Source organism: Felis catus, chromosome A3, assembly GCF_018350175.1.
Source record: "Felis catus isolate Fca126 chromosome A3, F.catus_Fca126_mat1.0, whole genome shotgun sequence".
NCBI classification, from domain to species: domain Eukaryota; kingdom Metazoa; phylum Chordata; class Mammalia; order Carnivora; family Felidae; genus Felis; species Felis catus.
Genome location: NC_058370.1, coordinates 124,710,262 through 124,733,686, shown reverse-complemented (window position 1 = coordinate 124,733,686; position 23,425 = coordinate 124,710,262). Strand labels below are relative to the sequence as shown.

Here is a 23,425-nt window from a genome sequence, read left to right as displayed (position 1 = left end):
CCAAAATGACAAGTGCTGTTTATTACAGTTCCATGAATGGGCCCAGCCACAGGCTCAGCCCATCCCAGGGAGGAGCAGAGATGAGCAGTCACAGACCCCTTCCCCATCCCCCGAGTCTTGTCCAATCACACACTCCGGGCAGAAAGTCTCAGTATGGAACACAGAGCACGGGTTCCCTTTGCTTGGCGGAGCATCTCAGAGTCACAGATGGCCCCCCTCTTGGAGCGTCCAACAGAGCAGCGGGACGTTGTCAGACAGGCGAGCGTGGGAGTTCCCAGGAGGACTGGGCTGGAGGCTCTGGTCCTAGCAAAGGTGTGAGAGGAGGTCTGTCCAAGGTGTCCGAGAGCAGGCCTTGGCCCCAGGCCTCCGCGGGGCCAATGGCCCCAGGTAAAGCTGTGCCAAAGCCATCAAAGCTTCATAAGCCATTCAGGAGACAGTGCGTCGAGGTTGGCAACACAGAAATTCATATCAGGCCTTATGTAACCTTGGCTGAACCTACCGACCTCCAGCAGAATTTCAGCAAAGACGAAAAACAAAAAGGAAACAAATCAGAGGGACTCTGGCCGCAGCATCCCTCCCCACGAGAAAGATAAAGGCATAGAGTTTTTAGCCAAGTTTCCCAATATCATTTGTGTTTAGAGAAAAGGCTGGTCCACACAGCCAGCACAGAGAGAAGAGGCAAAGGCAAGTAGAGTTCACATGACTACTTTATATTAAAGTTTATTACATTTGGAAAATCTACTGTACAGGGAAAAACCCATTGGATTAAGTAGAGTTTTGCCAAAAGCAAAAGACTATCTCTCTTTGGAATATTCCTGATTCCAGCCCAGGGGGCAGGGCCACAGGAGCTAATCAGAGGTGAACCTGGTCGTACGTGGAGCAGCTCCATGACAGGTGTGCCCAGGCCCCTCTCATCACCTTCTAGAAGAAAATGTGCCCCAGAGACAGCACCAAAGGAAGGGCTCGGTCTTCAGGAGATTCTCTGGGGCCACTACCACCTCGCTCACCCCACAGTCCTCTCTTCTCGGTCCCCAGCTTGAGGTGCCGGGATTCCGTCCTCACACAGCTCAACATCGCGGCAGCCTGGGCCACGGCAGCGGCCCCGAGTCCGTGGACACAAGCGTGACCGCTCCAGACGTGACTGCCCACGGCTGCCAGGATCAGCCAGCCCCCCAATGGGGCCACCCGACAGACATTCCATACCCTGTTGCACACGTGAGTGACAAACTCAGAGACAACATACCGACTAGGCCTACACGTTGGCTTCCAGATTTGGTTCTCCTAGTTAAAAAACAAAACAACAACAACAACAAAAACAGTCTTCTTAACCCTGATGCTGTCTCCTCGCCGTAGATTAGGGAAGCAAGATGGGGGTAACCAAATCAACTTACTTAACTTACCTCGGGAGTAACCAAGTCTACTGGGCTATGAACAAAGAAACTAGAGGAAACATGTGCAAAAACAAGTTGGTATCTAAATGAGACCTCCCCGCAAAACGTCGCTCTGATGGAGCTCCGAACTCCTCTCCCTGCCACTCAAGGGTGGAAATGTGCCCCCAGGCCACTGGTCTCCACCAGCAAGTGCGACAGATGAGCCAGCCCTCGGCCAAGCGGGCCATCCAGGTCCAAAGCAGCAGGGTCCCCTTTGTCTCCAGAATCGGGTCCGGGGAGGGGCTGCTCCAGGTTGGAGAAACTGAGTCAGAATGACGAGATGCCAGGTGCTGGCGGTGGCAGAAAAGTCACGTGCGAGAAAGCCCTTGCGCCCAAGTCTCCAGGCAGAAGTCAGAGAAGCAGAGGAGAGCCCCCAGCGTGCCCCGGAAGTCCGTGGGCAGGGAGCCGGGGAGGTGGCATGGTGGCAGGGCCTGCAGTTCTTCGTGGAAGAGGCAAGTGGGGGCCTAGCGAGTGGCAGGGGCAGGAGGAGCCCCGTCCCTGTCAGGCATAGAACTCTTCCTGTTTGCTGGGCTTCTGGTAGGCCCCACCGTTGGCTTGTTTGGGCTCCTCCAAGGAGTAGCTGCCCTCGTCCTTCTTCTTCATCCGGTACAGCATGAAACCCACCAGGCACACGGCGAAGATGAGCCCCACGAGGCCTCCAGCGATGACCCCTGTTGGGGGGGTGGGCAGGGAGGCCGGCTCAGCTCAGTTAGGCAGTAGTTCCCTCACACCGGGCAGCCCCCGAGGTGGCCGCGCTCAGCCCCACTCCAGCGCCCCAACCCCCAAGCAGCGGTATGCACCCCCCTACCACCCACCTGAAAGGAACTCACCTCCCAGCACTTCCTTCCGGTCCAGGAGGCCCTGGGAGGCCCCCGTGGCCCCACGGTCCACTGGGGGCTGATTCCGCTGGTCAGGCTCCACAGCGGCCACGGCTGTGTTCTCCCCAGATATGTCAAAGGTGAAGTCCTACGGGAGGGCAGGGACAGTTGCAGGCTGCGGTGGGCCACCACCAGCAGCAGCATCCAGTTTTATTTCTAAACCCAGAAGCAGCTCGGGAGTCCCTGGTCACCGCTGCCACCAGCTCAGACACACCCAACCCAGCCCTCGGGGACCCCAAAGCCAGGCACCTCTCGCCACATCACACGAGACCCTGGCTGGACTGTGGCAGATATCACAGCAAGCGAGACAAAGCGCTTGTATTTATATGAAAATAAATAGGCTCATTGTAATGTAAAGTGTAAAATGACCATGACTCTAAGATCTAAAGAAAGACCTGGTAGGGCTTCTCCCCTGCCCCGCAGCAGGGGCCCTGCTTAAGTTTGGGAAGCCCTGTTTTAGGGGATCTTGAAGGACTCCTTTGCTCAGGTCTCATATTTAGTCTGTCCCGCTCTGGGCTCGGCCCCGGAGGCAGGGGGAAGGTGGGACCGCGTGAGCCTGTCCTCCTGGCGGGAACAGGACACGCTTACGGGGCACAGGGTGTTGAGTGTGCCAGATGACCAAGCCAGCGGTACTAACGTCCCAGGAAACACAGAGGATACCAGTGAGCACTCACCTGCTCCCCAGAGCCCTCTCCTGCTGGGAGCTGAGTGGAGACCCCATCCTCGGCAGCCTTCTCAGTGGCAGAAGGACCACGGTCCTCCACGCTGGGCGCGTGAGAGTCGAGCTGGCTGGGTCCTGCAGGAGCTGAGGTCTCATGGTGGTCAGGCTTCATGTCCCTGTGGGGATGGGAGGTGACAGGCCCCTGGGCCGTGGTGGCTCTTGCTGTTGATGCCTGGTGAGTGGTCGGCTGTGGCGTGGTCTCGCCGGGCGGGTGGGTGGTCTCCTTCTCCCTGGCCGTGAAGCCAGGCTCCACCTCTGCCGGAAGCACTGCCTCTCTGTCCTCAGGCCTCTCTCCAGCTGGCAGGACGGACGTGGAGGTGGCGGTGTTATCTGTGCCGCTGGGCTCTGGGGCCGTGGGCACGGCCGTCAGGAGCTCCGTGCCCTTCCAGGTGGATGAGGGCTGCTGTGACAAGGTGAGATCTTGCAGAGCACCTGCAGGCCCAGAGGCAGAGCTGGTTGGAGTGGGGGACGCCCAGACCTCAGGCCCAGCCAGGCTCACGCAGTGAGGAAGGCCTGGACAAGGGCCCACAGCTCTGACTCCCAGGCCTGCCTAGCGAACCCTGTTGTGAGAAGTGGTTTCCCCGGGGCAGAACGAGCTGAGGCTAAACTCAGCTTTGGAAAATGGACAAGGACAGCTGCCCTTTTCTGCTGCACGTGCCTGCGGACAGCCTGGTCCCTGGAACCATGAGACATCAAGGCCGTCTGGGAAGGAACTTTTCCTGTGGCTAATGAAGCTCGCTCCCTGGGTGGGGGCACTCTCAGGGTCTGAATGCCTTGTCCCTGGTGCACACTCCTCTCTGGCCCCCTCCCTGTTCCACCTGCCCTCTCCCCAGAAAGGCTCAGCCCCACCCCCACCCCCACCCCCAAGAACAGAGGGCTGCATCCTACCTTCCAGCTCCCAGGCCCCTACCTTGGCCACTTTTCCCACGGATGGCCTCGGCCCTCTTCCAAAATCCTGGTCAAGAGCACCTCCTCTGGGAGGCCTCCATGGCCACCTCTAGCTCAAGGACTCCACTCCCCCAGGGAAAGGGGAAATAGGGGAGATAAGGGACATTTATGGAAGATCTACACGCCACCAGGCTTTATGTTACCTTACAGCTCCCAACAATCGTACGAAGTCAAGACATATTCCCATTTTACAGATGAGGAAATAGAGGCTCGGAGAAGTCCACCTTTCCAAAGGTTGCCCAGGGAGTTAGAAGAAGATGAGCCCAAGTCTGTCTGTAGCAGGCAGTCCCCTAGGGCCTCCTGGAACCCCAATATTCACTCCCGCAACCCATATATGCCTTTTCCTTGCAGCGTGGACCCCATTCTCTTCCCTAACATCACCCTTCAGACCCTGCCGGGGGGCTGCCTGACCGCCACCCCCAGCTCATGGCCCGCTGCCATCTTGGGATGGGGCCCCCATGTCAGCTCACCTGCACCTGAGCCAGAGAAGTTGTCAGAGTCATCCCCAGAGCCATCCTGATCTTCAGGGGGCACATTTGTGGCCACTATTTGCTGGAAAAGGATCAGAAAAGGGTATGAGTGGAGGCCTGGCCAAGGCCCTGCTACTCTGGGGTCCCTGTCCTAGACAGCCGAGTGAGCTCCCCCACCACACACATATAGAACAGGAAGGAAACCCTTGTGTGTGGCTCTGGAACCCACAGCTCAGGGCCACCCTCTGGTCCCCCCCACACCCCTGAACGCTATGATGACACAGCCCTGTGCTAGGTACTAGGGGTGCAGAAACACCTGAGGGGGGCAGGGCCCTTGTCCCAAGAGGCTCAGTCTGGTAAGGGAGCCCCAGACCTCTCAGAAGAGCAGACAGAAGATGCCATTACTCGGAACACAGGCTGTGGCCACAATGGGACCCCATCAGCTCACCCTACACTGAAAATCAGGTCTTGGGGCCACTGGCCAGGGAGCCTCAGGGGCCAAGACAGGTTTAAGAGCCTCAGGAACAATCCCCCAACACCCTGACTCCAGAGAGACATTCCAAAGCATGCTGAGCACCAGGGTATGGACACTGAGGGCCTCACGGGGGCGGTGAGGGCAGGGACGGGCACGGGTAAGTCGTCTGTGCTGAGGCAGGGCTGGCCACGCAGGACACATGCTTCTTCCCACACCTGGTCTGTTTTCTCATCCACAGGAAGGACAGGACGCAGACCCACTTGGGGAAGGAAGGACAGGGTGCCCATTAGGCTGGCGACAGATGAGACTGATCTAAAGGAGGCCCTGCACTCAGGAGGTGGCGACAAACGAGCCATGAGCCTGGAATGGACCCCGTGTACAAACAGCTGTCCCAGGAATGCTGTCTGCCTGGTCCGGCTGAGAGGCTGCAGGTGCCAGAGTGCAAACACCTCCCCAATTCCTGAGACAGGAGCTGCACCAGCAGACCCAGAGAGCGGGGCCGGGAGGAGGCAGGGCGCACCACACACGGCCGAGCAGGCCTGCGCGGAAAGCTGGAGGAGGGCGGCGTGGGGGTGCGGAGAGCTCCCAAATACTAGTTCCAGAACAGCGGTTGGAGAAGAGAAGACCCAACAAGCCAGGTGGCAGGAAGGGTAGCGATGAGTGTCCGTTCAGCAACACGACCTTGACCCAAATGAGTTCGTGATACACCCATCTCGAGGGCCCCAGTGTCAGGGGCCAGAACAAAGAATGAATAAAGAGGCAAAGCAGCACAGTTCAGGGCACCCAGTGTGGCCCTGAGGACATCACGAAACCTCTTATGGCCTCAGTCTCTCCATCTGTAAAATGGAGACAGTAGTAATATCTACGTTTCAGGATGGCTGCAAAAATTCAAGGAGGTTATACACATAAAGAACCTAAGAGAGCCTGGCGTGCAGTAAACTCCCCACCAACAACTCCCCACCACTGCTCTAACCCGGGGAGCCAGCGCAGCTCAGTGCAGGAAAGAGGATTCTGGCGCCTGCCTAGGAAGAGCTGGGATAGAGGTGGCAGAGAGGCAGAGGTGGGTGGAAGAGAGGCAGGAGGGAGCCAGCTCACAGGAGGCTCTGTGCAGACTTGTCAGAGGCAGGTTCCGCCCAAGGCTGGGCTCCGGGGAGTGGGCCTCCTCAGCGGGAGAGGCATCGCCACATCCTGGCCACAGGCCACGGAGTTTCACCCTTGAAGGGAGCAGAGCAAGGAGAGCCGGACAGGACCTTTGGCCTCCCGAGGCTGCCTGGGGCAGAGCTGGCCCAGGTGGAGCCTCCGCTTCCAGGAGCTCAGGTCTGGAGGGAAGCTTCAGACATGTGTAGAAACCACCAGGCTAGAAATACCACTGAGCTTCCTCTGAAAGTACAAAACCCAAACCCTACCTCTTCCTCACCCCCCGAAGAAAAAGGTTTTGGCCCCAGAAGGGCCTGTCTGAGCGGTCACGGCCCATCTAAATGAACTGGCATGGTCCCTGCCCTCCGCCTGCACCGCAGGCCACATCCTGTCTACACTGTCCCCAGGTGGTGCTTCCTACACCTGTCCTGTCTCCACCGAGCTTCGAAGCCTCCCCTAAACCTTCCGTAGTAAAGAATACTGCCCACCAGGCAGGCAGAGTGGGTCCCCTCATCCCCACATGCTCCCATCCCAGGCCCACAGCGGACTGCCTCCCACAGCCTGGCAGGGCAAGGGGAGGCCCAAGCATTCAGGGGACCCCCACCCACCCATACTCACTGAGACCCCACTTCCCTCTTGCCCACTGCCTCTGCCTTCCCTCAGCTTTCCTGAGGAGGCCCTAGGAGACCGACCAGCAGCAACCTTTCCCAATGCATTGATTCCATCCCTTAGAGATGCTGCTCACCACGGCACGGGGTCAGGGCCCGGCCAGACCAGCCTCAGCTGCACACTGTCATGAGAGCCAAATCTGCCAGCAGAACCCAGAGTCTCCTGTTTCACAGATGAGGGGATGCAGGCCTGCAGAGGACTCCATGCACTGGGACCATGTCACCCTTGGAGGCAAAAGCCGGGGAGGCCCGGCCTCTCACCTACAGGGAGAAGCCTCAACAGGTTAGCAGTTTCCCAAGAGCTGGGCCTCTTTCACCACTTGATAAGACTTTGGATCTGCCCGGTCCCTAAAAACAATTTGTTCCCTCAACTCTACTCAGCTTATCCCTCTGCGATCTTGTTTACACAACAAGCTCTTAAGCAAACGCTTTCTCTACTGAAACCAGCTCCTTGGCCTCGGGGCAGCCCCTCCCTCTGAGGGCTGGGTCTCCATCAGGGGAAGGGCTGCAGTGACCTCCCAATCCCCTCCAGCTTGAACCTGTGCTGGCCTCAGCTCCCTGGGGAGGAAATCAGCAGAAACTGCTGAGTTTGAACTTGGATCACTAGGTGCCAGCTGACTCCAGCATTCTGGGTGAGACTTCCAGTTTCACTTAGGCCACTGTGCTAAGAGCCTGTGGCCAGCTGCCCCCAAGGCCTCATTCAGGGCTCTCCTCAGCACTGCCTGACCTGGGTCCTTCCCAGACCATGTGGCCACAGCTCGGAGCTGCTCAGGGACAGGTGGGCCCACCTTGGAACCTGCTTCAAGCTGCCTGAGAAGGTGAAGGCCAACCAGCTCATACCTTTTTTCCTTCCTTTTTTTTTTTTTTTTAAGTTTATTTATTTATTTTGAGAGAGAGCGAACATGCTTGCACAGGGGAGGGGCAGAGAGAGAAGGAGAGAGAATCCCAAGCAGGCTCTGCAGTGTCCGTGTGGAGCCTGATGCGGGGCTTGAACTCACAAACCGTGAGATCATGACCTGAGCCGAAACCCAGAGTCAGACACTTCAGCCACCCAGGCGTCCAGCTCATACCTTTAATGGGGCCCTTTAACCTCTGCAAATCCTAGGAAAATCCACTTTTCATATAACAAATCAAAACCCTGAGGGGCTTTGACCTGGGGTCAGGGCTCCAGCAGAACAGGAAAGAAGGTATGAAAAACTGAGGCATTCTCTGACACTGAAAACACTTTCCACCCCTTTCCACCTTTACCCTTCTATTTGAGGCAGGCAGGCTTGAGATTAGCATCTCCCACAGATAAGGAACTGAAACAGACAAGGTGATGGACTTGCCCAAGGCCACGGAACAGTGTGCCACGTGCTCTGCTCACCTACGTCCCTCTCCCTCTGGCCCATCTATTTTAAGATGCCTGTCTTCCCAACACAGCCACAAGCTCCAGGAGCCACGAGATGAGCGCATCACGGAGTAAAAATTCCTGACCACTACCCCAGCAGCCGAGGGGACCTCAATGCCAGCCCAGACTTCACAGGTTGACAGGGGAGGGCATGGACAAGCATCGGGTCAGAGCTGCCAGGGGCTGGGAATCTGCATCAGGCTGCCACCCGCCATTCCCAAGGACAGAGGGCTAGGAGAAGAGCTTCAAGAAGCTGTCAAGAAGACAGCCTCAAGCCTCACCCTGCACTGGCCATAAAGAGGGCCACTCTCCTTGGCAGCCTGCATCTGAGTAGCCTGCTTGCCCTGGCCAGCCGAAGGACCCAAGGGACCCAGGCAGCATCCCTCGAAGACACCTTGGGGACAAGAACTCCATAGCAGTGTCACAAGTCAGGATGCCAAGTGGACCTCTCAGTGAGGTTCAAGTGAGGACGGTGGACCCAGCCACTTCTAACTCTGGATTGATGGAAGACGTTGTCTGTCCGCCTGCTCCCTGGACTCCCGCCACCCCGTCGACTGCAGCCCATGGGTCTCTTTGGACCTGTGGTTTCCAACCCACACCCTGAATCACTGACATGTGTCACCTGCTGCCTGACTTAAGTGATGGCTAAAGCACAAATCCTTTAGAAAGCGTTACTGAGTTCACAGGATCGCATTGCTCTCTCAACCAACACACTGCTAAAAGTACAGTATCGAGGGGCGCCTGGGTGGCTCAGTCGGTTAAGTGTCTGACTTGGGCTCAGGTCATGATCTCACGGTTTGTGGGTTCGAGCCCCGTGTCGGACTCTCTGTGGACAGCCTGGAGCCTGCTTTGAATTCTGTGTCTTCCTCTCTCTCTGCCCCTCCCTCACTTGCACTCTGTCTCTCTGTCTCAAAAATAAATAACAAAACAAAAATAAAATAAAAAATAAGTCAAAGTATAGTATCGTGTAAGGAGGATTAAGAGAGTCACATTTTTTAAAGTAATTTTTACCCTTTCAGTTTCTTGGTCAGAACTGTGGATCTAAGGTAAATGGGCAGAGCCCTCCCCCACCCCCCATATACCTAGAGTTCATAACTCTTGGGGTCTGAGGTCTCAGCTGCAGGACCCTAGCCTTTACCCCCCCCCCCCCCCCCCCCCCGCCCAACCTGTGCATCAGGATGCCAAACTGACCAAAAGTGAAATCCAAAGCATCACCTTTGTCCAGACCATGGGCTCTTTTCTTCAGGGTCCCTAGGAATCAGCAGGAGACTATCAGAAGTCTTCTGAGCTCCATCCCTGAGGCTGATTCAGTGGATCTGGGGCGACGGCCCAGGACTCTGATGTTGAACAAGGTCCCGGGTCCTATAGGTGGTATGCAGACTACACTTGGAGAACAATAGTCTGGACAGGGAAATGTCTGACCCAGAGTTGCCCAGGGCCTGGGTACTGGGGAAGGCAAATCCCTACAAAGGTCCCAAGACTCTCACTCAGGTGCAGTGTTCAAAGAAGAGGCACCAAATAGCAACAGAGCCCCGTAAACAAGCGCTAGGGGCAAACTGATCCAGGAAGACTCTGGAACATTTCTCTGTACTTCTGATGCATCCACTCCCCACAAACAGTACATCCCAGTACCTGCCTCGTCTGTAAAAGAGCCTCACCATGGAGCTAAGGAAACCCTGAACTTCCAGAGGCATGACCCCTTTGGTTCCTAGAGGTACAAGAAACCAGAGACAAAGATGAGCCTCTGTCCTGCCTGCCCAGAGTTGCAGGACCTCCTTGGTACCCCAGGCCCGAGGCACTGACCTGGCAGGAGCAGGATCTCCCAGGGTGGGCCCACCAGGGAGGGGAGCAGGGGCTGCAGAGCCACTGTGCAGTTTTCCAGGGGAACCTGCCTGAATGGGAGGCAGGGGTAGGGGTCACAGGGGCTAGAGAATGTTGTAGAACACACTGCCCCACTCCTGCAGCTCACCCAACACCCTGGTGCCCTATGGCAGTTATAAACATAACTCTGCTTTCCTCATCTGGGGGATCATTTGTACCCCCTCCTATAGCCCTGGCTAACATGGCCTAAGCACAGTCCCGAGGGCCCAGGCAGGTCAAACCCAAAGCATCTTGGACCAAGGGTTCTCAAGGAGAGGAGCAGAGCCAGGGGTGGTAGGGGGAAAGAGCCTGACCAGGGTGGCTGCCACAGGGCAGGTCTAGCTCTACTGCTCCCTTGCCCAGTACTGCTGACCCGGGCAGCTCTCGGCCTCTCTCTAGACAACAGAAGGGGCTTGGCGGGAGAACACTAAACTCCCTTAGTGCTCTGACAGGCTAGGCTGGGACCTGGGAGCAGAGGCCCCAACTCCTTGTCAGCAGGGCCAGAGTGGTATAGGGGTGGCCATGTCAGGCTGGGTGGAAGGGGCAGGACCGTGGGCCCGGGCCCAGGAAGACACCAGGCTCCCCTTCTGCCCAGGATATCAGGGTAGTAGCAGATAAATCACTTTCTCTCTGAAGGCTTCTCTCCTGACTTGGGAGCTGCCAGGGAGACATGTGTAGGCCACTGAGAGGCACAGATCTCCCCCAGTTTTGGCCTCAAGACCCTGAAATCCACCCCGCTTTAGGCACTCCCAGGAGGAAGGGGCCCCACCAGTGCTTCAGACAGGATCAGCATTTCCGGCCTGACAGGCACAGTGATTTATCAGCTCCGTGTCTCTTTACCAAAACCAAGTCAAGACTAGACTTGCAGAGGGTGTGATGGGCATGGCCCAGGGCGGCAGGGGCCCAGGGAATGGCAGGTGGGAGACAGGGGCTTATTCTGCCTTCACCCTGAGCATCCATGAGGGCATGTAGGCCCCCAGCCCCCATCGGCACTTCCACTGTGGGGAGCACATTTCAGGGGACCTCCCAGGGATGTGCCCTTCACCCCATACACACACACAACCCGCTGGAGCTGTCCCCATCCTGCCACTCAGACACAGACCTCACCAGTTGGGGGATTCCTGGGCAGGGCTGGGGTACAGGGCAGCATCCATACTGGGCTTTACAGATGGGAAACCGGAGGTCAAGTTTGCAGAGCCCTTTGCCTGCCCCATTCTGCCCATTTGGAGTACCTGGAGAGGCCAGACTTGTGTTGAGGTGGTGAGGGTCCTGGCAGCCAGTGCCAGCCCCAGTGCCCAAGCCAGGTCAGAACTGCCACCAGCACCCCCATACGCACCCCTCCACAGAGCTGGCACCGCCTCACGGCTCGCGTGCTGGGACTCGTCTTAGCCGGGCCCAGCTGAGGGCTGGGTGTGGGGCCGCAGAGCCGGAAGACCCGTTCCTCTGCTTTCCCCACCTCCAAGAGCCTTGTACCAGGCATGGAGCAAGGTTGCCCAGCCCGGTCCTGCCAGCCTTTGTGGCCAGGGTTGCTCTGGGAGTCAGACAAGGGGTGGCCAGGGGAAAGTGACCAAACCCAGTACCAGGAAAACCTGGTTATAGCCTGGGCTCTCTGTTCCCAACTTACTGGATGACCTTGGATAAGAATCTCTGTCCAGTTCCCCATCGGTACAATAGGTGATAGTAAGGGGGCTCCTGGTTCCAAGTCTATGGTTGGGAAGTCAAGGGGACTGCCCACCTGAGGGGTTGTGGCCCACAAACACAGTGCTCAGCAGGGGGAGGACCCACCATGACAAATAGGGAGAAGGGTACTTGATCACAGTGACTCAGTGTCACTGCCCTCAGCTTCCCAAGGGGGGTTATGGCCTAGGCAGGACGTTAGAGGTGTTCCAAAGAAAGGGGACTCTGGGATGGCAAATGGCACCCCACGAGGACAGAGGGAGCAGCTGAGGCCACCAGAGCCTTGTACCTCCCAAGCCTTGGCTGTCCTAATGAGGCGGCAAAGACCAGAAGTTCAGTGTTGGATGCCCCAGCCAGCCCTCCCAGGGGCCCCTTGAACTGCTCTCTAGCTGATTAACCTCCAGATGCCACCGGGCTTGGGGGCCTGACACCTCTGGCAGGTGGGCTTCTAGAGATACCCTCCCCCAGCTCTGTCTAAATAAAGTCTCCTCAAGTTTCGCAGGGCCAGAAACTAGTAGCTTTGGACACACCTGCAGCCAGCCGGGGCTCCAGCTGTGCAGACAGACGGGGATGGGGGCACTTCCTCACCCAAATTTATCCAATCAGTGTCCCTGCAGTTGCACAGTGTCCCCTTTAAAATGCCTCTGGTAAGACTATCGGGTGCTAGACGCTCACCCTAGAGTATAAATCAGCTCTATACAGGGGAGCAGCTAATTCCGGAACGGGGGCACCGGGGGTGGGTAGGAGCCCTGGAGGATGGGAAAGGACTGCAAGAGAGGCCGGGAGATGCCAAGGGCACATTTTTTAACTTGTGTCAGAATTGGGTCGCCAGCCAACCCCATACCTAAGAAAGACAGACTAAATTCCCTTTGTTCCCACTTTGAGCCACAGACATACATGGCTTCTCCTCCCACATACAGAAGAATAATGGGCCAGCCTGGGAACTTGCCTCTGGGATAAAGTTCAAGTCAGACTGATGAGGCACTGAGGTAGAAGCCCAGACAATGACACGGGAAGGGCAGAGTATCCTTGAAGGAGTCCCGTGGGGGTACCACGGCAGAATGGAGTTTTGGCCTTTGCAAGAGAAGGCAAAATTTTCTGTGAAGACCAGGTCTGAATCGGCTGGGCTCTCTCCCCAGGTTCCCAGTGGGATCCCACCTCAAAGGCAGCAAAGTAGACTAGGCCCCTTCACTGTCAGCCTAACATTCGCCAGGGGCCTCTTGATGGCTGAAAGGCCCACAGAGCCTCAAACGCCCCACACTGAGCTCCTGGGCACCAGCGGCATGTGCACACAGCAGACGGTGTGTCTGTGCATGCAGCTCGGGGGGCTCTCAGGAGCCCGGAGTCACCCAGCAGGTGGAGTAGCCACAACACCTTGCCCAGAGCTCCGGGACAGTCATGGGGTGGGAGTAGGCACCTAAGGCTATAACCTGGGCTGGGGGTTACTGGAAAAACAGAAATACCTGAATTAGGCCTTAGGGAAAAAAACAGCTAATACGTATTGTGTGCTATGTGCCAGGCACTAATCTAAGCACTTTAGCCGAATTAATTAATCTTCACAATAACCTTAGATTCCAGTGCCGAATCCATCCTCCAGATAACGACACTGAGGCAAAGGGGACAGTTTGTCCCAGGGCATACAGCCAGTGAAGTGCTAGGGAGAGGGTCTGAGGCTAGGCAATCCAGCAGGCATGCGGTTAACAACCCTTCAGTGGGGGCCACGTGGCTCTCTTACCCTCAGGAAGAAAAGAGGTGGCACAGGGGAAAGTGCAGAAGGAAGAAGGACCACAGAAGTGAGGCCTTCCCCCCACATCCTGCAGCCTGGCCTCGCCCAGCTCCCTCGCTGGGACAGCCTTCAGTCGGCCGTTCTGGGGACAAGCCGCTGTCCCCTACAGTCCCGGGGCCCTGCTCGGCTGGCCTGAGCCCCGGCCCAGGTGCCCTGGTGTCTGGCCTCCCCCCACCGCCTGCCAGCCCAGCTCACACCTCCCCGGGGTCAGGAGCCAGCCCCTGGCAGAGGCTCAGGCAGAGGCGAGCAAAGTCTGGCCTGCCAGCGAAGGCTCACATTTCTGAGAAGGGGCAAAAGCCATGTTTTCAGGCCCTATTACATCAGCACACTGGGGTAAGACCAGCCAGCCATTCACATGAAGTAACTATACACCCAGGCCAGGTCAGACTGTACCCCTTCCTCCAGGCACAGCCACGGGGGCGGGGCGGGGGGGTGTGCTCCCCAGGGGGCTCTCTAAACAGAGTCAGGCCCAAAGCTCCCCCAGACTTGCTCCTCTGAGTCCAGGTAAGGACGGGACTCTCAATCATGCCACGTACATTAGTTCCTGGGGTCTTTTCAAAAGCCCTCCGAGGAAACTGAGGCTTAGGGGCAAGTGAAGAAACATGCCCAAGGTACTCAGGGAGGATGTGATGGAGCCTGGTAATGACTTGGACTGCCCAATCTCCATGTCCTGTGCTCTTCCCAGCCTCCACATGACACCTCTCCAGTCCCCGTGACACTTACCTAGGCTGACCAGCCAGCCAGTTCTGGATCCCAGCTGGCCTGCCCAGCCCCACAGCTTCAGGACCTCAGACTGGGCCCCAGTAACTACCCCAAAGGCAGGCAGACCCAAGCAATCAGCTCAGGCTGCTGCCCTCACAGTGGGAGGAAAGGTGGACCAAGACATCCCCCCTGCCGCCCCCCAGCCCCTAGAGAGTGGTCTTGAAGAATGACCCTGTTCCCAAACAGGTAGAGGGGAGAGGGGTGAGGCCACAGCCTCTCTGCTCCTCCCACAGTTCCAAGGGTGCAGGACACAGACTCAAGGCTGTCCCAGGACCTCACTACAACAACCAGGAGACCCCAGGGAAACTTTGCAAGGGTGCCCCTCCCCCAGCCCCACCCACCCTTTACTCCCGGAGACCCTGTGGGGGGTGGGCGGAGAGGCAGGGGCAGAGCCTGGGGCGGCTCCCTCTGCCCAAGTGCAGGTGTGCCCATTCTCCTAGTCTGGCCCACAACCCATAGGCCCTGGCCAGCCCGGAGGTCTTGCTGCCCAGACCATGCCTGCACCGCGCCCTGGAGGAGATGCGGTCACCATAGATGGCGGTGCCACACCCCAGCATGTCTCTCTGGGAGAAGGGGGACTGACGTCAGCCTCTACAACAGTCTCAGAGGCTCCTGAAACACCCGCAGCCTGGGGCCCTGCGAGCCCAAACCTGATCACATACCCGTCGGGGACACTCCCCAGAGATGGGACTCCAAGGCCCCGGATAGTTTCCTGGGCAGCAGGGATGCTGACAAGCTGCAGAGAGAAGAGCCGGTGCTGCCTCTGCACCCCTGCCATAGGACTGGCACAATCAAGTCCCCAAATGGGTAGGCAAGGCCCTGGGCATCAGCGGCCACCGTGGTACAGGTGGCATGGAAGCAGCAGTCCTCAAGTCCCCCAAGGCCTCCCAGTGCCCAGCATGTGCTAGGTCTGGAGTCGATGAGTGCACCCGGCCCTCCAGAAGTTCCCTCCCTATGCACCCAGGCCCACCACTCCATCTCCTCGGTCTGCTGTGGGGGGCAGAGGGCTGGTGTGGCCACAGAAAGGCAGCCTGAGTGGGAAAGACTAGGAATTCAACATCACTGTGGTGGGACAGTTCTCTTAACACCCGGGGAGAGCAGTGCGGCCCAAGAATGGTCCCAGAGCAAAACTGGCAGCCTCTGCCACTCCCACTGCCCCCATCTGGGGACCACCTCCCCTAACACTTCCCCTGGCCAGAACATGACCTGCCTTATGCCCTGAGCTCCTGATTAGAAACTGCTGTACTGTGGGACTCGAATGAACCCTTTCTCAGTGAATGACCGTTACTGTCACTGCCCCTCTGGCCTATCTGCATGGACCAATCCTCCTGTCTGGTCCCAGTAATGGCCACCTTCTCTTGCAAGTGCTCCTGGACCAGGAGTGGACGGCTCCCCACCTGCACAAGGCAATGCACACGGCAGACACCAGGCTCTGGGTTTTAAATCTGGTCAAGCCAAAGAGGGCTCATGACCCCCAAGGGTTGAAGCAGAATGCTTCCGGGAACAGAGACAGGCCTGGCCCTGATTCCCACCAGTCCTGTGACACAACCACAGGATACCACAAACACACCAAGTGCATGATTGTTGTTACCTACGCTTCTCTGCTCCCTCCTCCCATTTTACAGGTGGGTTCACTGAGGCCAAGACAGGCCCTTGCACAAAGTCACTCAGCAGAAAAGAGGAGGGCCAAGGCTGGAAGGCAGGCATCAGAGCCTTAGTTAGTCCTGCTGGGTTCCCCTACCCCGTCTAGCACACAGTGGGCTCATGGTCAAGGCTGCTTGGGTGGATCTGTGGGCCTGGCACCATGACTCAGCCAACAAGTGAAGTGATAAATATGCCTGCCTGCCCCACTGCCCCAACCTGCCCAACACGGCTTCCGTTCCTGCTGATGAGCGGACCTGGGCAGGTGGCCAGGATGCCTGGGTGTGTGCAGAGAGCATCACCAGGCCTGACCTTGCCCAGCGTCCTCTGTCCACCTCTGGTTCCCACACTGAACTCTAAGGCCACCTCCTCCAAGCAGCCTGCCCTGACCCCCACCCCCACAGATGACTCCTCAGGCAGTGAGGGTCTCCTCGAGTCCCCAGAAGAATAACGGTGGAGGACCCTAAGCCCCGGCCAAGTCCCCCATTACCACCTTCATCCTCCCCAGGACAAGGTCTCAGAGCTGAATAAGAGGAAGGAGGCCCCAGAGGGGACAGACGGGGGAACTGAGGCACAGAGGGACAAAGACCTGCCCAAACCAGTCAGGGGCCAACCTGGGACCAGGAAGGACAAGTGTCCTAGCCATCCTTCTCTGTAGGAATAACCTCCATAGACTCCTAATGCCAGGGATGGAGGAGCATCAGGGTTAAAGCTAAAAAGGGGAGAATCCACCAGAAAAGAAGAGAGAGGAAGACCGCTTCCCGGCTTCTGAAGAAGTTGCAGACAGGTGGTGACCAGGTTTTCCAAGACACTCGGGCTGCAGCCTACCCAGCAGGAAAGCCCAATGAGGAAACAGAGTCGAGACCACCCAGGCCAAGCTCGGCTGTAGCTGCAACCCGGCCTGCAGGCCCGCCAGCCGGCACACAGCCTCTTGCGGGGCCGCAGTCCTAGGTGGGTCACAAGAGCGTTCCCAGCACTGGAGCAGCCTCTCCATAGAATCAGGCAGCCCTTGGAACCGTAAGTGAATACCAGGAGGACAGAGACCCTCAATAAGCTCCAGAGGCAGAAGGGGATGCATCTGAAAGCCTTCAAGTTCATGAGTCAACAGGAAACATCCCGGGGCAGACAACTGAGTCCAGGAGCAGGTCCAGCCACTAGCCTTCCCCTTTCCGCACCCAATGGTCCCGAGCCCCAAAACTGCCCATTGCACCCCCCACCATGAGCTTGCCTCCACACACTCACGGCCTTCCAGACGTCCTGGCCTGCCAGACCTGCATAGTGTTGACAGGCAGCAGGAGGGAGCTTAGCCCACCTCCCCTCAGGCCACCCCCCACCTGCCCGCCACCGGCTCATTCTGGGCCCCACAGCACTGAGAACAGGGGAGCTAATTAGGCGCCCCGTCTAGGGCCTAGAAAGGTTGTTCTTTTGGGGACTTCTAGTGCCTACTGCCCACCCAACGTAAGCTTCCTGAGGTCAAGCAGAAGCAGCTCCATCACGCAGATAGAGCCGGCCATCCCGGGGGCCATGCGGGAGACTTCCCAGGTCTCCCGGATTCGAAGGTGCCGAGTTGAAGCGACCCTAGGTGCAGGGTCCTGCCTCAGTGGCCTCAAATGTGCCTCCTTGTGTTGAGCGATTTATCCATGCCTGCCCTCCCTTGGCATCATCAGGGCACCCACAGCCCACTCCGAGGGAGGTTCCAGAATGCATCCTCGCATGGAAAGCCCTGGGACAGCTGACAGGGAAATGACACCGTGCTGAATCTGTTCCAGGGCGCAGGATCCTGGCGCCAAAAGCCCTCTTTCCACAGACTCCCTTAATCCCATTCCCTTTCCCTAGACACACTTAGGCAGGCCCTCAAGGGGGGATGGGCTTTCAATCCAAGACTCCAAAATTGGTTGTTGAAAAGAAGGAAGAAATCAGGAAACAGTGCGTTCTGTAAAACTACCAAGGTTCCAGGACTAGAAATCATTTAATGACTGATTCTTTACAGGGCTGCTTCTGCAGTGGGACCTAGTGTTGGAGGGGACCAGGTGGGAAACCCAGCACAGGAACCAGGAGTGCTGGGTATCTGGGCATCTGGCTGATACCATGGTGCCCACCTCCCCAGCTTTAAAAAGGATCTACTAATTCTGAAAGTGTTTCCCCAGTGCCTAAGATGAAAGCCAGGGCAGACTGGCTGTTGCCCTGGGGACAAGCACGCAGGCACCATGCAAACATGGGATGCCCCATCAGGCCTCTTTGCACAAGCCAAGAACATATATATGGTCCCTGCACGGGTATCAGACCTGGGAGCACACCCCACCTTATCCCCATGGGCTCACTGTCTCCTGACCTAGGCTCCAGGGAGCAACTCTTGCCCGTCCCTAAACCACTGGGTGAACCCAACCCAAGCCAAGGATGTTGCCAATGCTCAGGGTTCACCTAAAGGCACCGTTCAGGCCAGCTCAGCCCAGCCCAATGCCCTCTCCATCCAAAGTATGCACACCCATGGCTCTCCAGGATGGAACAGCAAATACCCATAGGGCCTCACAAGTTTCAGCGAGCCTCCTATGCTGGGCTTCACTGGGGAGACTTGACAGTTCATCAGTTCATTAATGCCATACACATACGCCCACGCATATGGACAGATCCTGTTTCTCATACATCAGCCCCTTAGAGGGGCTTACTTCTATAGGCTTCATCCACAAGATGAGGGCAATGACGTACATCGTAAAGGTTTGGCTTAAAGATGAGATAAGAAGGTAAGAAAAGCACTGAACACTCAATAATCAGCACCCAATTACAGGCGCCTCTAATTATATCGATAGCTAACTTTTCCTCTGGCGCTTTCATTTCCAAACACTTTCAAGCACTCATTATGAAATGAATATGCAAATGACAAAGGACAGGGAGAACAGGTATGATGTCCGCTTTACAGAGGACATCAAGACTTGGAAGTGAAGTGACTCACCCAAGGTTACATGGTAAATTAGTGGCAGGGTTGAGACTTGGTCCTGGAGCTCTACTTAATCCAAAGCCGTTTCTGGCCTGCCAAACAGTACGCGTGCACTAAGAAAGATGCACTTCAACCCAGATAAAACATGGCGACACGATGGAGACAGGACCCAAGCTAAGAGTAAGGGCCCTTCCAATGGAGACTTACAAGTTAGCCTCACCAGGTCCAGGCTACCTGTGAGCCGCGAGTCACTTACAACTCAAGCCAGGAAGAGAAACTCGGAACACAGGGTCACAGGTGCCTCCTCCCAGAGATCATCCACACCTGTTCACCGAGGGAGCCTGTAAGCATGCCCTTTGACAGCCTTCATTATTCCAGGTACTATCAGGGATACTGATGAGGTCCCAGCTGGGTCCATGGAGGCACAACTCCACATATCACAGATCATGAACATTACTCACAAGTGAAACTCTCACTCAGCACTGAAAACTCATGTCTTAGGAATCATTCTGATATATCTGATTAGTTTCTTAGTACTGCTGGAGAACAGTGCAAATTAGAATTGAATAGAAAAGCTGCCTGCTACACTTAGGCCCACAATTGTCACTTTTGGCTGCTGTCAGGGATGGGGGGGGAGAAATAGAGCAAACCAGAATTCAAAAGGTACCAACCCTGGGGGCACCCAGCAAGGGGCAAAATGCTCTTCAGAACTCAAGAAACCCAGGACAGAAATGCCTAACCTAACACAGTGACAACCATGAAGAAGACCCTGACATTTTGAGATTAAATTATGCTTAGTATTCTCTCTCTCTCTCTCTCTCTTTGTTTTGAGAGAGAGAGAGAGAAAAAGTGCTGACAGCAGAGAGCCAATGTGGGGCTTGAACTCATGAGTTGAAGCCGAACACTTAACTGCCTGAGCCACCCAGGCGCCCCAGTATTCTTTTGTTAATAAAGGAAGGAAAATAAATATTGTAGAGAGTCCTGCCCAAAGTTGAGGTCAATATGGATTCTTAGCTCACTAAAAAAACCTGGATGCCAAGGATACCTCATTCCCAAGGGATTTCAGAATCCGAAACTGCAATAGGAAACATTCCTCTATAAAATACTACAAAATTCAAGCTTTTCACTAATTCTTTCCAGGCCTCCCTCCTTTCTCATCTCTCTCCCCACCAATCTTGGTTAATGAGGTTTTATTGGAACCCACCATGAGCCACAGGTAGAGACTTAAAGCAGCTCCACCCTCCCACCCTCCTGAAGCCAGGAGTGACATCACCTCTAGAAGGCTCTGAGCCCAGGAGGAGAGGAGGCACTTAGCGCCTCCCCAACCCCCAACCACCCTACCAGGCCTTAGGAAAATGTCTCTACTGGCCCCCATAATTAGGGCAAAAAGGGATTTTATGCCTTTCAAGAAACAGAAAAGGGAAGGAGAGGAAAACAGCAAATATTCCAGAACAAGCAATTTTTCTGGCATGGAAGAAACAAAAGACCACAGGAAACACACACACACACACACACACACACACACACACACACACACAGAAACCTTTTCAGACAAACCTGTTCTTGTCTCTTGGGAGTGGTTTTAAGCAACCTTCTGCCCTAATAGCCTTCTCTTGCCCATTCAAAATCAGGTGCCGACGATCACACCCTACCTCACTGGTCCCCAGGGGGGTTCTGACCTGCTTCCCACTGGGACCAAAGTGAACCCTGGGAGAGGACCAGATCTCTGCAACCTGTAGACACCTCCTCCTATTTTAGGCAAACCCCATTGCCTAGTTTCTTTTAGTAAGGGGGGAGGGGGCGGGGACTTTATGCCACCTTATGCCCCCACTTTTAACCCAACATGGACACCCACTGTAAGAGGGAAAAGGCAGGTCTGGGAAAGAGAAAACAAACTAAACTTTATAAAAGGAAAAAAGAAAACCTAAGCTCCAAGCCAACGTCTGACCCCAAAGCTTAGTGCTTTCAGGCTCTACTCAGCCACCTCTTCCAGGAAGTCCTCCTACCACCACATTCTAATAAGCCGTCCTCCTTCCCTCCTCTCCCCTTTGAGACTCAACTGCCTCCCAGCCCTCTGTAATGTGTCAAAGTTTCTAGGCAAGAAATAATGCCTCTTAATGCAGCATCTGCCCTTACCCAGTACACAGGAGACTCTGGGAAACACAGTCCACAGAGAATCTCACAACCCATCTGCCTCCCCCATAGAACAGGCACTCTGGGATCCCAGCTTATAAGAATGCCAGCCTCAACCAAGGCAGGCAAAAGAACCAAACCCCGCACTCCTGATTTTAGCTGGAAATAGGTGGGGGAACCCCACCTCGGCAGTCTCTGCTGAGGCCCAGTCTTGGACCTGTTAGAGAGTGGAGTATCCAGGTAACGCTAGGTGGACCACCGAATTAAGCCACACATCTCCACTCTCCTCTCCAGAGTATGAACTATGAGTCAAGGCACAGTCTGAGTCCTACCAAGCTGCAACTCTAAAGAGAGAAGAAGCCAGATACCAACTTCTTGGATCTGAAAGCCAGGAGTGCACTGGAGACTCAGCTCAGAAATCCTATCTGTCCCCATGGCTCCCCCAGATTTGGCACCCTTCACCCCCCACCTCCATCCAACTCATCAGCAATGCAAGAAGCATCAGGGACCCTGTCCTTGTACTTCAAAATATAGTTCCAAACACAACAGTCGCCTGGAAAAGTGGGGGGGGGGGGCACTTCACAGATAAGCCTGGGAAACACCTCACCTGAGCCAGACCCTGTAAAATACCCCAAAGCTCTCAACAGCTGGTAGCTTCTATTATTGTAGAGGGACCCGCTTACAGAGGGTCGGCACTGCTGAGAGTTGTGCAGATGCCACATTACCCGTGGAGGACCCGGCACCCCTCCCCCCTCCTGCGATCCTTCCCTGCCCACGTGCCTCCCTCACCAAGAGCTGGGGAAGTAGAGCAGTCCAGATGTGGTAGCGAGAGACCGCCACTTCCGGAAGGGGAAGAGCCCCCCGCTCCGTCCACACCTCCCCTCTCCATCCCAGGGGATGGCCGCCCCAGCCCGCGGGGAGGGCCCCGGGACTCCAGCACCGGGTGTGGGGGCGGGGAGTGGACGTGGACACCCGGCGGCCAGCGCTGACACCTGGCGGCGGCCCAGGTCCCGGCCCACGGCGGGGCCGGCGCTGCGGGGCGGTTCCCAGGAAAGGGTTACAGGGGCCGAGAACAAAGCGCCCCCATTGGGGAAGGCGGGCTAGCGGACGGCGGCGGGGGCGGGAGATCACTTTCTGGGGGCCCTTGGGATGCTCTTTGTCGGCCAGGTCCCTCTTCAGAGGGGACCCACCCCTCGCCAAAGGTGGATGTTGGAGTCCTACCCAAAGGCCTCCTCCCCCAGCCAAAGGGCTCCACATTTGTCCCTCTTTCCCCCCAGCTCCACTGGGCGGGCCAAGGGACCCGCCTTCCCTCCGCGCGGCTACAGCACAAAGCCAGGCCGGGGGAGGGGAAGAGCCATTCCGGGGTCCACTCGCGTGGAAGCCGCAGCCCTCCCTGGCCGTGCCCAGCACCGCCCGCACCCCTCAGCGGGCAACACAACTTCAGCAGCCCCAAAGTTGGGTTCCTGCGGGGCTCCGGTGTTCCGGGACCAACTTCGCGGAACCTCCCGCTGCCAGCTCTGCCCAGCTCCCTTAGGGCAGCCGATGGGAAGCCGAGGATCCCACCTCCGCGGCCACCACGACCCCCGCGCAGCCCTGGCCCGGGCTCCTCTGCCAACGCGCCGGCCCCGCTGCTCCCAAACTTGCCTGCGCCGAAGGGGCCGGGAGCCCGGGCTCGGCGGGTCTGCGGGTGGCCGCGGTCACCGTACCTTCCCGGGTCGCCGGCGGGGACCCCGGCTGCTGCGGTGCCAGGGGTAACTGGATGGGAACTCGCGACCCCGGGAGCCGCCGCAGGCTAGTGGGCACCAGCGCATGGGGAGCCGATTCACATAATTGACCGCGGGGCCCCCGCACAGGCTCCTCTCCGCGGGGCGCCCGAGCCCCCCCCCCCGTAGCGGCGGAACCCGCGCGGCGCCCACCGACGGCGGAGGCAATTGGAGCGGGACCCCGGTTTCGCGGGCACGGTCCCGGGGCCCGCCGGGCTAGCGCGGGAAGGCAAGTCCCCGCTTCCCCTCCCCCTCCACGTGCCGCTGGAGGCATCGGCGAGTCTGCAAACACCGGCTTCCCGCCGCTCTCCGCCCGGCCCCGGGCCGCACTCACCGGGAGAGCCGGCTGCAGGCGCAGCGCCAGCGCGCAGAGACAGAGCCAGAGCGCAGCGCGCCTCATGCTGCCCCGACCGGCGGCGGGAGCGCTGCGGGCTGCGGGGATCGCGGCGACGCCGCGCGGTACGGACTGCGCGGGGCTCCGCGCCGGCTCCTCCGGGTCGTTGCGCGCGGCACCCTCGGGCAATGCCCCGCGCGCGGCTGTCCCTGGCGAGGGCTGCGGAATCCGCCGGCTGCAGTCCGTTCTCTACCTCTGGATTCCTCTCCGCCCGGCTCGGCTCTAGCCCTCACCTCTCCCGCCGAGCTCCGCCTTATAATAAACCCACAGGCCCTTAGCCGTTGCAAAAACTAGCCCCCCACCCCCAGCTCGCCTAGTCTCGGGGCCAGCCCCAGTCCCCACCCCCTAAGACCCCGC

The 23,425-nt window shown here is 57.4% G+C and overlaps 1 protein-coding gene across 1 annotated transcript; it reads right to left on the bottom strand.

Moving 5' to 3' along the window:
- SDC1 (syndecan 1) lies at window positions 1–23,364 on the bottom strand. Its single transcript, XM_003984478.5, has 5 exons — window positions 23,009–23,364; window positions 4,448–4,529; window positions 2,983–3,461; window positions 2,261–2,396; window positions 1–2,101 (listed from the first exon to the last, which is right to left on the bottom strand). The coding sequence occupies exons 1-5, from the start codon at window positions 23,072–23,074 to the stop codon at window positions 1,932–1,934; spliced, it is 933 nt and encodes a 310-aa protein (XP_003984527.1). The 5' UTR covers window positions 23,075–23,364; the 3' UTR covers window positions 1–1,931.
- Window positions 23,365–23,425: the final 61 nt, after the last annotated feature.

Bases quoted from the DNA above. Each gene is read 5' to 3' on its own strand.
- SDC1 (XM_003984478.5), bottom strand. From the start codon at position 23,074: ATGAGGCGCGCTGCGCTCTGGCTCTGTCTCTGCGCGCTGGCGCTGCGC. The intron at 4,530-23,008 runs GTGAGTGCGGCC...ATCCTTTTCCAG, and splicing joins GCCTGCAGCCGGCTCTCCCG to CAAATAGTGGCCACAAATGT. The intron at 2,397-2,982 runs GTGAGTGCTCAC...GCCCTCCCGTAG, and splicing joins GAGAGGGCTCTGGGGAGCAG to GACTTCACCTTTGACATATC.